We start from the raw sequence: 14,173 nt of genomic DNA, 5'->3' as shown, positions 1-14,173 counted from the left end.
TAGATTTGTTTTTGTTTGTTCTGATATTTAAAATATTGAGCTAAATATGCATGTGGTTGACCCATAGGTACTTTTTGCTTCAGTATTACTTACCATTCTCACTACAAAAAATCAAAATATGACCTATTTCATGATACTAAAACTACCTATTTTAGAAAGTAATCTTTTATTCTTTCGAAAATCTTTAAAAGCCCATCAGACTGTGGGTAATAAAGAATTTCATTAGTATAATTTAAACCATTTGCATTTCCCTGTATCAAGCGTATTTCTAACTCATTCTGGCTATTTTATCAACTTGAATATATATATATATCAGTTTAACCTGAAGAATGTGTTTGCCATTTTAAGCTGGTGATATTCTTTATTTTCCAGATTATGAACTATTAACAGAAAATGACATGTTACCAAACATCAGGATAGGTGCCTTAGGGTTTTCTGGTGCTTTTGAAGACAGAGACCCTACACAATTTGAAGAGAGACACTTGAAATTTCTACAGCAACTTGGCAAGGTAAATTGTTTTTTAAGTTTTGCAAATAAAATATTTTATTTAGGACCAGAAAAAGCTGCAGAGAGTCTCCAAAGTGCACTTCCTATGGAGATTTTAAGGGATATGTGTTAAAATGTTGTTTAAAAAAAAAAGGAGTCAGTTGCCAAATGTTTGAAAAAAGCTATGCTACATAAACAGCTTTCTTGACTGAAGAATTTAGAGCCTTTAACACATAATGTGCATTGAACTTCAAGATAATAAGTTTGGATAATAAGTTAGGCAGTTCTTCCATAGTCGATTTGATCACAATCCCTTTGTTCAGCAGGGAGAGTTTGCATTTATTATAAGCAAATCAGTACAATACAGAAAGGAACATTTGGGTGTCAGGTAGGCCTTACACTCTCATCTGAGGCTTGACTGAGGAAGATCTCCTAGTTCAACTGTTGATGGCTATTTCCCAGATTTAGCTATTAAAACTTATGTAGCTGTAAACACGAGTATGTATTACAACATGTGTGTATGCATGTATCATGGGTAAATATGATTACTTTAACTCTTGGGACAATTCGTATGTCCATAGTGTTTGTACTCATTTACACTACCACCAACAATGTAAAAGGATTCCTTTTTCCTCCCATAGGAGAGAAGGCTGTGGTGTTTTTTCTTGTTATTATAAGAGCAGCAGATTAGAGTCATTCATGGGAAAATGGATGCATATAGAGGATATACTCTTAAGTGAAATAAATAAGTCACACATAGGTAAATACTGAATAGTTTCTCTGGTGTGAAAAACTAATTGTACATAAGATCCTAATGGTGTAATTGACAATGTGAAATAGGAAGCAAAGGGCTAAAGGTGTAGGGGAAGTGGGAAGGGTAGGGGAAAGAAAACAAGGGGAAAGAAGAAAAATATAAGAAAATGAAAAACTGGAAATAAATTATTTGTAAATAGGGAAGGAAGGTAAAGGGAGGGCAGGGACAAGGGGAAAAAATGAGAACCAATACCTGTCATGTAAAGGTACAAGATCCCAATGATGAGTGTAACTACTGTATACCTAAAATGTACCAATAAACTCAATGAGGAAAAAAAAAAGAGCAGCAGCATATTCCATTAGAGCCCCACTTTTATATCCTCTTTTCACTTTTAGTACTTTTTCACAAGGCCTTATCTCAAAATACAATCACACTGGAAATTAGAAGTTAATCAAATAAATTTCAGAGGGCACAGACATTCAGTCCACATCAGGTCTTTATTTCATCTAGATCACTAAAACTAGTATCAAAGGATATATTGTATATATATTTTTTGGTTGGTTGTTTTTTGGGTTTTTTCTTGGTACTGAGAATAGAGGACACGTTGTAAAGAAGGAAAGTTCTTCCTCAAAATGGTGACAGAAATTTAGGAGTCCTCTAGCATGTCTATTTGCTTATCCTAACAATTAATGTTTATCATTTTTTCAAATCGCTTTTTGAAGTACTTTATGTTTTAGTCTGTAATTTTTCTTGAAGAAATTAAATTTATAGGTTTACTACTACCCAGTCTGTTGAGATCATATTTCCTTTTCTTGCTCAAAAAGTTGCCTCATGTAAGCTTAGATACATGTCTACTAATTCTTGCAGCTAGGGTTTCCTATATTATAAGAGTTGATTAATAATTTATCTTGAAGCCAGAGATTTAGCTCAGTGGTGCTACTGCCTGCCTCCCAAGTGTCCCAAGTTTGATCCCCTGTACCAAAAAAAAAAAAAAAATTTGTCTTGAAAACTTGAGGTTTCCCTTCCTAATGTAGCATGTTCTTTAGGGTAATTTTGGCAGTGTGGAGATGTGCCGGTATGACCCTCTACAGGATAACACAGGGGAGGTGGTAGCTGTAAAAAAGCTCCAGCACAGTACTGAAGAGCACCTCAGAGACTTCGAAAGGGAAATTGAAATCTTGAAATCCCTACAGCATGACAACATTGTAAAGTACAAAGGAGTCTGCTACAGTGCTGGTATGTTGCCCAGTAAACCTATTTTAAACTTACAGTATGTCTTTGGCATCCTAGGTAATAGAAACATAGAATGTCTGAAGTTCCGTACTTAACCATGTGCCTGTACTGAGAGAGTTATGCATTCCATATGACTAGAGATTGTGTGTAGTGATCATGGACTGCAATTATAGGAAGTCTTCATCTTGTTGATTATTTTCTTCACCACTTGCTTAAACTTAAGAGAATTTTATTTTTAAAATTATATTTAATTAAAAATTAAATTATATATATTTATATAAAAATTATATTTCAGCAGCACATATACTAAAATTGGAATGATACAGAGAAGATTAGCATGACCCCTGAGCAAGAATGACATGCAAATTTGTGAAGCATTTCATATTTATGTTTGTTTGTTTGTTTGTTTGTTTGAGACAGGGTCTCACTATGTAGTTGAGACTGACCTGGAACTCACTGTGTAGCCCAGGCTGGTCTCGAACTCACAGCGATCCTCCTGCCTCAGCCTCGCAAGTGCTGGGATTATAGGCATGCGCCACCACATCCGGCCAGCATTTCATATTTTTTAAAAAAACTGTATTTGCTTATATATTTTATCAAAATAATATTTTTAATTACATGATTTAGTTCAACATGAATGAAAAAAGAAGTTTTATCAAGAAAAAGTGTTCTTATCAACTATGGTTTGCCTAAAGAAATAAAGAAGACTAAAACATAATTATTTTTAGAGCTTCAAAATTTTTGAATTCAGAGACCCTGTAATACGGTATCATCTTTGATTTTATAATAAAATGTTATCATCTTAGACCTGGAGGGGAGGGAGAGACCACTTATACAGTATTTAAGTAATAAATTACATCAAAGTATAAACATTCTGTTCCATCTGTTTATTCAAAGGCCGGCGTAATCTCAGATTAATTATGGAATATTTACCATATGGAAGTTTACGCGACTATCTCCAAAAACACAAAGAACGGATAGATCACAAAAAACTTCTGCAGTACACATATCAGATATGCAAGGTACCTAATATTCTAGTTATATTTTGTAGATGGAGTGAGAATGTTGAAGTGATTAAGAAATTCTTTAGACTATTTCTTAGCTAAAAAGGGGGAATTTATGAAAGTAAAGCCATTTAAATTATTTATACAACCAGCTGAAAAAAGGATGCTATCTTAACCACAGGGTATGGAGTACCTTGGCACAAAAAGATATATACACAGGGATCTGGCAACAAGAAATATTTTGGTGGAGAATGAGAACAGAGTTAAAATTGGAGACTTTGGATTAACCAAAGTTTTGCCACAAGACAAAGAATACTACAAAGTGAAAGAACCAGGTGAAAGTCCTATATTCTGGTGAGTACAGTGTTTTTCACTAAATTAAAAAATTTATAATACAAACTGAAATTTTTATTTTAGTTATTTAATACATAGTAATGAATTTAATAATGTTTAATTTTTATTGTAGACAAATATGTGCTTTACATTGGGCTAAATGTATTTCATGGATTATCTCATTTAATCTTCATGACTCTTGGAAAATATATATTATTACAAATGAGCATTCCTAAGATGAAAATCCAAAACCCAAAACATTAAAATTGGAAGCCTTTTGAATACTAATATGACACTCAAAAAGTTGCAGATTTTAGAGCATTTCAGAATTGGATTTTCATCTAAGGATGCTGAACTACTGAAATCTATGTAAACATTGCAAGATCTGTAAACCTGAAGTCTGAAATACTTCAGTTAAAATTGTCAATTAATTGTGAGAAGTATTCAAAGTTCATTTTTTATTTTGTATATATTTCCAGTGGACTTTAATTCTGGGTTTATTTTTCTACTAAAATAATATAATTAGCCAAATGTAGTTTGAGTCAGAGTTGCTATCTTTAGACGTGCAGAGATGTATCCTGAAATAATGGTTGAAATACTACCGTGTCTGGGATTCACTTTTTCTATATCCAGTGGAAGTGGTATAGAGAGTAATGTATGAAACATGAGGCAATGAGTTTAACTGGTATATGGTAATTCATTGTTCTCTAATTTGTACAGGTTTTTTTGTTTTCATAATATTAAAAGCAAATTTCAAGGAATGGCCTCATGATTATCATTAGTATTATCTACATCAAATTGAAATAAGATTCATCTAAATATGACTATTTATTTTGGTCAGGTGCCCAAATGATACATGAATTTCCCCAGAGTGAGAAATTAAACAATTGAATAGAATTAATTGGTAATTTAATAAATATTGGTTATGGTCCAATAATTTGGGCAAATTTAATGAAAATAATTAATAGACATTTTTTAAAGTACCTACTGTGCTCCAGAAACCATACAGAGAGCTTCAAATAAGAAGATAGAGCCAGGCATGGTGGTGCACACCTGTAACCCAGCACTCAGGAGGCTGAGGCAGGATTGCCTGAGTTCAAGGCCAGCCTGAACTATATAGTGAGAACTTGTCTCAAAAAAGCATTAAAAAAAAAAAAAAAAGATTAGCATCAGAAAAGAAAGATTGTCCCTAAATAGGTAGGCTGAACTAAAATGAAAAAAAAAAAAATTTTTTTTTTGGAAGGGGTATTCAATTCACAGGTCCACTACCTCCAATCTGGTGATGTGAACCTTTCAGAGCCCAAGTGCCAAACTGCAACCCAAAATCTACATATTTATTATACTGCAATTAAACCTGAATATAGAGGTTTTAGTTTCAAAAAAGCAACTCATACATTAAAATCTTTCGTCTTAAAAGAAAAACACATTAATACCCATGCCATAGGTTGTCACTATTGTTCTAATCCCTTCTCTTAAAGGGCCGATAATTTTTTAAAAAATCAGATATATAATCAAATTTCAATGCAGTGTGGAAATGCAATAATAAAGATAATGAGGAAACAAGAGTGCAAATAATTCTGCAGATGGTTTAAATCAATGAGAGAAAACAGTAACTAAGAGAGGACTTTTCAAATATGATTAGTTTACCAGATAGAAGAAAGGCATTCTAGGAGGAAGTTGACAGGGAGAGAGAATCAGGGGCATAATAATCACAGAAAAAGCAAGGAGTAACGGGACTGGAAAGAGCCCTGCTATGGTTCGAATGTTGCCAGTGTGATAGTATTAGAGGGAGGACTTGAAGAGATAATTAGGCCATAAGGCTGCTTCCATGAGTGAGATTAAGGCCTTTGTGAGAGTTTGGCCCTTCTTGTTCTTCTGCCTTTTTCCATAAGGGGATGCAGGGCTCCTCCCCTTTGGAGGACGCACTATTAAGACCATTTTAAAAGCAGAGAGCAGCCTTTACCCAACAGCCAAATCTGTCCATCTATATACCATGCCCTTGGACTTCCCAATACATTTCTGTTCTTTCTGAAATATGAAGTGTCAGGTATTGTTAGAGCAGAACAAATGGCCCAAGAGAAGCCCTGCATGCCATGTTGATGAGTTTGGACTTCATTCAGTAGACAGTGTGTAAAGTGGGAAATTTGAGGCTTTGTCAAAGTAAGTAACATAGTGAAACTCATGTTTAAGGTAGGTTTATTTTTGGTAAAGTACCAAATGTTTTATAGTAACATTAAGGTATTATTTGTCTTTTCACTGTCATTTTTTTCATGGATATATAGTGGAATTTTCCAGATGCTCATGGCATGTTTAACCACACATTAAAAAGACATCTAACAATGTAAAAAAAAAAAAAGCTACTTTTCTCACAAAAAATTATTTGTTAACATGTAATGAGGTTATTTATATTTTAAATGAATTAAATACTTTTCCATTTTCCTGGTTTTAATATCTGATATGGCAAATATTAGTAGATAAAACCCACATAAAATTTTTTAGGGGACCTTAATAATTAAGAGTTGCAGAGTAATCTGAGACTCAAAGACTGATATTGAGTGCACATTATATTAAGAAGAGGCTAATAGGGTCTGGGAATTTAGCTCAGTGGTGCCAACGCCTGTCTCACAAGTGAAGGTCCTGAATTCCATCCCTGGTACCAAAAAAAGAAGAAAGAAAGAAAGAAAAGGCTAATAATAGCAGAAAGTCAGCAAAAAAGGTAGATTTTGCAGGAATCTAGGTCATTGCTTTTCAAATCTTTTTATATTTATACCCAAAATAATTTTTAAAACTGTCCTATCTTCTCATTTTAAAATTGACTGTAAAAATTGTTTAAAGTTTTAAGTAGTTAAAATAATGTATTTTCTAAATTACTATAAACATCCTTTATTTTCTCCTTATACTTATATTTCTACTTACTCAAAATTGTACATAAAGTGTTGTATTTTGTACCTGGAAAAATTTGGGGTCATCTATTTTGTTTGTAGCCAAAATATACATAAAAAATGTATTTCTCACAATTCTGGAGGCTGGGAATCTGTAGTAAGTTCAGTTGTCTTGTGACATGTGCCCTCTGCTTCTTAGATGTGCCTTGATGGTGCATCCTCTGGAGGGGAGGAACACCGCATCTCCACATGGAAGAAGGTGGAAAGACAAGTGGGCCAATGGAGTGTCTTTTGTAGGGGTGTATGCATGAGGGAGGAGCTCTCCTGGCCTAATCATCTCTCAAAAGCGTCCCTCTTAATACGATCACACTGATCGTTAAATTTCAACACATGAATTGTTGGGGGAGCACATTCAAATCCTAGAAAATACTAAATCAAATCTGAAAGAAATCACATTTCAACATCATATATCTTTTTAAAAATCCAATTTCCTTTTTTTCTCATATTTTTTTCTTTTCCTACTTTCCTTCCCCTTTGAACCTTTTCTTCCTCTTTCACATTATGTATTATAAATTTTGGTCCTCGTTTACACTTTCAGTTTCTCACACCAGAGAAACCATTTGGTATTTACATATGTGTGTTGTATTTATTTCACTTAAGAGTAAGACATCCATTTAAGAGTATGCATCCATTTGAAAAGACAGAAAACAAAACAGAAACAAAGCTTTTGTAAATAGGGAGAGGTAGAATGGAGGGAAGGGGAATGGGAAAAAACAAGAACCAAGATATATCATGTAACAGGTACAAATTCCCAATGATGAATGTGATTATAATGTATACCTATAATATACAAATAATCATATGGGAAAAAATTCATAGGAAGTCAACTTGCTTGCAGAATAACACTGAAATGATGGGAATTTGATGATTCAGTAAAGTTTCTACACAATGAGGAGCATGTAATGCTAAAAAAATCCAATTTCATTTAAAAGCATCTTTGTCATCTATAATGCTTTTATTGTTCAAAATGCTCATTTTTTTAACCTATTAACATGTTCATTATGCCTTATGGATTGATGCTGAGTACTTGAGGGGAAATGCTTATATCTAAAATATTTTTTTTAAATTGTTAAAGCAGGGATTTGAACTTGTGGAGGATCCTTACACTGTTCTTACTATAACATCCTTCTGGTAACCTTTGTGCATCCTTGCTGTTATTCTGCACTGGTTTGAAGACTTCTGTATTAATCATAAGGGGATAGTGCATTCAGAGACTGACTTGAGATGTATTTAGAATATATTGTAAGACTAACTGGTGGCTCATTAGACTTTGGAGTGAAAGAGGAATCTAGCTTAGGCATGTAAATAGATTGTGATGCCACTCATTGCATAAGGAAAGTCATCAGCAGGGTTTGGAAAGGTGGAGATGGAATTCTTTTTGCCTGTAGATTTTTATGTGGAAATCTTTTAAATAGTCTAGAGCACTAATGAAAGATAAAAGATAAGTTTATATACTTAAGGGATTTTAATATATAAGTGTGTGATACTACCTAGCTAAATGGACAAAAAATGCTCATTTAAGGAGAACTCTTGCTGAACATGAGAGATTGGGGCCAGTGGTTCTACAGGAAATTCAGGCTGGAATTTGAGGTTTGGAGTTACGGTGATATTCCAGATGACATGACGCTATTTGAATAAGTGTAGATTGTTGTTCATGAATAAATATATATTGTTGTGCATGAAACAAAAACATCCCCCCAAAATAAGCATATAGAATCTTTTGAATCAAAAATTAATGTAATATTCAGTCTTGTTTTGGGGGAAACACAATATGTATTTATTTATTTATTTAGGTTTTTGAGACAGAGTCACACTTTGCAGTGTTCAAAGCTGGGCTTGAACTCACTGTGTAGCCCAGGATGGCCTCAAACTCATAGCACTCCTCCTGCCTCAGGCTCCCGAGTGCTGGGATTACAGGCATATGCCACCATGTCCAGATTTTTTGTTTGTTTTTAAATACAATGATTTGCAGATAAAATCAAGAGTGGGAGAAGCCAGGAGTGGTGGCATACACCTGTAATACTGGCGCTCTACAGCATGAGGCAAGAGGATCGCCATGAGTTTGAAGCCAGCCTGCACTACATAGTGAGTCTAAGGCCAGCCTGTACTACAAAATGAGACCCTGTGTCAAAAAGCAAACGAACAAAAAGACAAACAAAAGGCCAAAAAGTTGCAACATAAAGTAACTGTCTTTTAAATGCTTCCTGTGTTTTATAGGTATGCTCCAGAATCGCTGACAGAGAGCAAGTTTTCTGTGGCCTCTGACGTTTGGAGTTTTGGAGTAGTTCTGTATGAACTTTTCACATATATTGAGAAGAGTAAAAGTCCACCTGCAGTCAGTGTGCTTTTTATTTCTTCTGTTTTTTTTTTAATCACAGAAAGGCTTTGTTCAATGAATAATAAGCCTAGAACTCATTTTAGAGGCTCTTGTTGCTTATTCGTAAAGCAATATCCAACAAAATAACCCTAAACTTATTTATTAACTTAAAGTTTTAAAAGGAGGATGTTAGAGTACTGTTTAGTATAATTTCTTGTGTTAGTTCATTTTCTGTTAATTTAACAGAGTATTCAAAACTGTATACTATGTAAAGAAACGGGTTTATGTAGCTCAGGGTTGTGAGGCCAGGTGTGAAAGTCCAGTATCAATCAGCCACATCTGTTCAGCTTCCAGTGAGGGACCCTTGGCTATGTCTCCTCATGGCACATAAACAGAAAGGGAACAGTCTTTGTGTGGAAGGGGTCACACAGCAAGATTTGAAGCCAGAGAACAAGGAGTGGCCAGTCTTGCTCTTTCTATAAAACAATTTGCTCTCGTGAGAATTAACACATTTAAGACTAGCATTAATCCTGAGGATTAATTTCCTTCTGAAGGCTGTGCCCTCTAATTATCTTCCACTAGTCCCTACTTCAGAAAGTTCCTACTTTAACATTGCCACACCAGGGACCAAGATTCCAACATATGAACCTTTAGAGGTTAAACTACATCCGAACCCTACATCCGAACCATAGCATCTCTTAATATCATTTATTGTACAAGTTAAAATAAGCTTTGAAAGTAATTTTTCCTGTGCTTCAACATAAAGTATGAAATATAAATACAATCCCTAATGTAATTAGAGACAACCGCTTTAAGTTTGTAATATATTTTCTTTGAAGCTTACTTATTTTAATATAAATAAAATTTTATGAAGAAATACAATTGTTTTATAAAACTAACGTTATACTGTACAGTTTTAATCCTCTCATTAAGTATTACATTGGTATTTTATTGTATAGTGAACGTTTACCTCAGATACAATTTCTAATTGCTGAGTTTCTTCCATCATACGGTTTTATATTTCTGTACAGTCAGTTTCCATTTTTCAGTCATTTAACGCTTCAATGAACACAGTGGACATTCCTATTCATGAGTATTTCTGTTTATCTCTGGTTCTCATATTAGAATAAAAGCATAATTGTTTTATTGTGTCAAAGCAACAATAAGAAAACATACATATGTTTTTAGTTCATGTTTTTAGCCCTTCTCAAGGAACTTGGGTTGAGTATAACACAGTTGCAGAAATGGCATAATAGAGGCTTCACATTTAATAGTGTTTTATGAAAGATGACTCAAAAGGAAGTTTTGATGCTTAATATGGTCTGTTTTTAAAAAGTTTTAAAATAAACACAAATATATATATATATATATATATATATATATATACACACATACTCAATTCTTTTCTACTTACTGGAGGAAGCTGAAAAAGAATTTTCCTTCAAGTTGAATATACAAGAAAATAATTGAAAAGTGGGTTTGTATTTCAGGAGTTCATGCGTATGATTGGAAATGACAAACAAGGACAGATGATTGTGTTCCATTTGATAGAACTCCTAAAGAATAATGGAAGATTACCACGACCAGATGGATGCCCAGATGAGGTAATTTTTTTTTTAAATCCACATAATCATGCATTTTTTTTTCTTGTTATTCAAAGTCTCAAGGCCACTGAAATTGCTAAACTTTTAGCTAAATAGCATTAACAGATGACTGTGGATCAAGGCACAGCTATAATAAATTCATAATCTTTTTTTAGGAAAATTAACTAGGAGTTCCAAATTCACTTTTCCACTAATTAAAAAGATGGTACTTGTGTTCATTGCAATTTTGGTTTACTTTTTCAGATTTATATGATCATGACAGAATGCTGGAACAATAATGTAAACCAACGCCCTTCCTTTAGGGACCTAGCACTTCGAGTGGATCAAATAAGGGACAACATGGCTGGATGAAAGAAACAACCTTTATTCTCAGACTAAAGCAGACTTACAGAACAAAGTTTTGTATTTAACAGTGCTGTGGACTATTATTACACATACAGTTATTACACACATCATGATCTAGCCAGCAAAGATGTGAAAGTATCTGCTCAAAACTTTCAAAGCAGGCCTGCGGATTTAGCTCAGTGGCACAGTGCCTGCCTAGCAAGTGCAAGATCCTGAGTTCGATCCTTGGTACTAAAAAAGAAAGAAAGAAAAACTTTCATAAGGACATCTGTAAAAGACATTCATGAAAAATCTCAAGCAAGAAATTTTGTAAAAAGTTTCCTGAATCTTAGTTATATATCCTTCTCTGACAAGAAAAAAAACAGACTTTTTTCAATTTAAGTTTTTGAGAGGTAAAAAAATTTTGCAATTTTAAAGATGAATATATATGTACAGTTTTTACCACAGTGAATGTATAATACTTTGGCATCTTGTGTGATTTGCACAAGGGCTTATGTTCATTAATAATATTTTCTAATTTTTCCATGTTGATGTATAATAACTACTATACAAACAAATTATGATGCTCAGAAAAGTGAATAAACACATTCATGTTCTTGTTCATCTATATCACTGTCCAGCAATATTAAGCAAGTATATACTTTTAGGTTGTAGTTTCATGTACTGTAAATATTTTTCTAAGCAGAGGGAACAAAAGTCTAGTTTTATTTGTATAGAAAAATTTCCTAACCCCAAAGAATACATTTTGAAATGGAAGAAGCTTACAGAGATATAACATAATCTATTTTCTTATTTGTTTCCCTTGTGTCTGTTTGTGAATGTTTTTTTAATAGAAGTATCTCCAGATTTTTCTAAGACTAATGAATTGTGTTTTAAATTTTTGAGATTAAGAATGTCAGAAATATTGTCATCCCTTGAGCTGTTGCCAGTTAAGATTCATCATGGGACTCATGGTCATGCATTAAATTTAAGCATAAGCCATAAACACTTTCTAAAATCTAAATGCTCATTAAGATGTATAGTGGGGTAGGAATATTTTTTCTAAAGAACACGTGTTTAAGAGGTTTCCACATGTTCTTTTGAAGTCATAGAAGAGACTTCGTCTTGTTAGAGTCTCATGCACAAAGAAGAAATAAGGCAAATTTGTGAAAAAAATATGCTTGTTAATTTCATTCAAGAATGCCACTAGGAAATTCATAATGCATATCTTTAAGAAAAGGGAGAGAGCATATATATTTTCAAATAAGTATGAAGGTTTTTTTTGTTATTGTCGTCTGTTTTAGCGCTACTCCATTTTAGATGCCATACCTAAAATAAAATATGGTGGGTTTTTTCTTCTGTGTGTCTTATTTATACAAAGGTTAAAATACTTGGTAACAAGGAATAGTTTTCTTATTTTTAGTGGTGTGTGCTAGTTTTTAAAACTTTTATATTTAAGATTTTGGATTTTTGGTAGAAGGGAAGGAAAGAGAAGAAATGCTTACATTCTTTAAGATATTTCAGTAGATACCAGATAGCAAAATCATCAAAAACGACAAGTGTATTAGATAAAAATAAAAAAGATTTATGATAGATATTTGGATGAAACTTAAATATAATTTGTTTAATCTGTAAAGGTTCTCAAGGATCTCTTCATGTAATTTAGAGATCTTGGATTCTACTGCTTTTTAAATAAAAGCATACTTTATGTTATGATTTATTTCAGATATTTGTTCTAAAACTTACAAACTTAAAAGTAGGTTCTTATTAAAGGTCTAATGTTTCATTTGTTTTTAAAAGCAAGGATGTGAACTATATTTCTTTAAACTTTTTTTAATGTTCCTTTTTTTTTGTTACCGGAGATTGAACTCAGGACCTAGAGCTTTCCAGGCAAGTGCTGTGCCTGCTGAGCTACATCCCCAGCCCCCCCCTTTTTTTTTTTTTTTTTAACTTTTAAAGAATCCCATATACATATTCTTAAATTTCTAGGGTAAGATAACTACATTTTTGTAAAATTTCAAATATTCAGGAGACTTCTTTTTCATTGAGGGTTTTTAATGTTTTGATTTTTTTTAATGTGTTTGCATGGTACTGGGAGTTGAACAAGGCCTTTGCACTGAGCTACATCCTCAGCCTCACTCCCTGTTTTATTTTGAGATAGTGTCTCACCAAAGTTACTAAATTTCCCAGGTTGGGTTTAAACTTGCAGTCCTTCTGCCTCAACCTACTAGAATCTTAGGATGTCAGATGTGTGCCACCATACCTAGCTCTTTTTAAATTTTAACTCTGTCTGTATATAACAAGAGAAGAAGAACCCCACAGCTGTCTAGATGGTGTTATGATCCAAAATGTTCCCAGAAGTCTAATGTGTTCAGAGGTGAGGCTTTTGGAAGATGATTGGATCTTAGGGGCACTTTATTCATCAGTGAATCTTACTGATGAGTTTCAAGCTAAATGAGCAATTAATTAGAAGGCAGGGCGAGAAGTAGGTGGGTCACTGGGAATGTGTCCTGAAAGGGTGCATTCTTGTGCTGGGTCCTACCTTCTGTCTACTTCCTGGCTGCCATGGGTTGAACAGCATTCCTCTGCCATGCTCTTCCAACAAGCCATTTCTGCCTTGGAGCCAGCCAGCTATGGACTGAAACCTCTGAAACTGTGAGTCAAAGAAACCTCCACTCCTTTAAGTGCAGATGTTGGGTTGTTTTTTCCAGAGATGGGAAAGTGACTAGTGCTGTTGGTTCTATATAAGAAACAATTATTGTATCAGTTAAGGCTAAATGTTTCTTCAAATTAATATTTTTTGGAAATAAATGAAAAGGTTTTCTTAGAATTCTGTAATTCTGTATATGTATCAGTATTTGTTATGTAACCGCTATATAAATAATTCCCTACTTCCATGGGTACTTAGTTAAGTCACTTCTTCATGCTAGTTACCTGTCCTGATTGTAACATTAGTTTACCGTGGAAGAGTGCTTTCTTATAACCCAAATATAATGTACAAATATAATTTCTGGTATTTGTTTTATTTGAAGAATTTTATTTTGTAATAGATATTAGAAAATATCTAAATTTCTATATTTGGGGAGTCATTCTTCATGGTGTGTTTTATGTGCTCAGTTTGAGGTTATACTAATTTCTTCATTGGAACTTTTGCACGATCCCAGGAAATGGAAAG

The 14,173-nt window shown here is 33.5% G+C and overlaps 1 protein-coding gene and 1 non-coding gene across 3 annotated transcripts in view; both read left to right on the top strand.

Annotated features, from left to right (window-relative positions):
• Jak2 (Janus kinase 2) overlaps window positions 1-11,250 on the top strand; it is a 100,638-nt gene extending 89,388 nt beyond the window's left edge. For both annotated transcript variants that reach the window (XM_033757686.1, XM_010620837.3), the window contains exons 19-25: window positions 373-509; window positions 2,288-2,477; window positions 3,372-3,496; window positions 3,660-3,832; window positions 8,971-9,088; window positions 10,561-10,674; window positions 10,918-11,250. In XM_033757686.1, the coding sequence (XP_033613577.1) occupies window positions 373-509; window positions 2,288-2,477; window positions 3,372-3,496; window positions 3,660-3,832; window positions 8,971-9,088; window positions 10,561-10,674; window positions 10,918-11,025 (965 nt within the window). In that variant the 3' untranslated portion in view covers window positions 11,026-11,250. The remainder of the gene's footprint in view (window positions 1-372; window positions 510-2,287; window positions 2,478-3,371; window positions 3,497-3,659; window positions 3,833-8,970; window positions 9,089-10,560; window positions 10,675-10,917) is intronic.
• On the top strand, window positions 2,761-2,863 carry LOC117283873. The gene has a single exon (XR_004514908.1). It is a non-coding gene; the product is annotated as a U6 spliceosomal RNA (small nuclear RNA).
• Window positions 11,251-14,173: the final 2,923 nt, after the last annotated feature.

Source organism: Fukomys damarensis, unplaced genomic scaffold (assembly GCF_012274545.1).
Source record: "Fukomys damarensis isolate Sample0158 unplaced genomic scaffold, DMR_v1.0_HiC HiC_scaffold_31, whole genome shotgun sequence".
NCBI classification, from domain to species: domain Eukaryota; kingdom Metazoa; phylum Chordata; class Mammalia; order Rodentia; family Bathyergidae; genus Fukomys; species Fukomys damarensis.
Note: the sequence above shows the minus strand (reverse complement) of the source record. Positions and strands in the feature narration are given on the sequence as shown.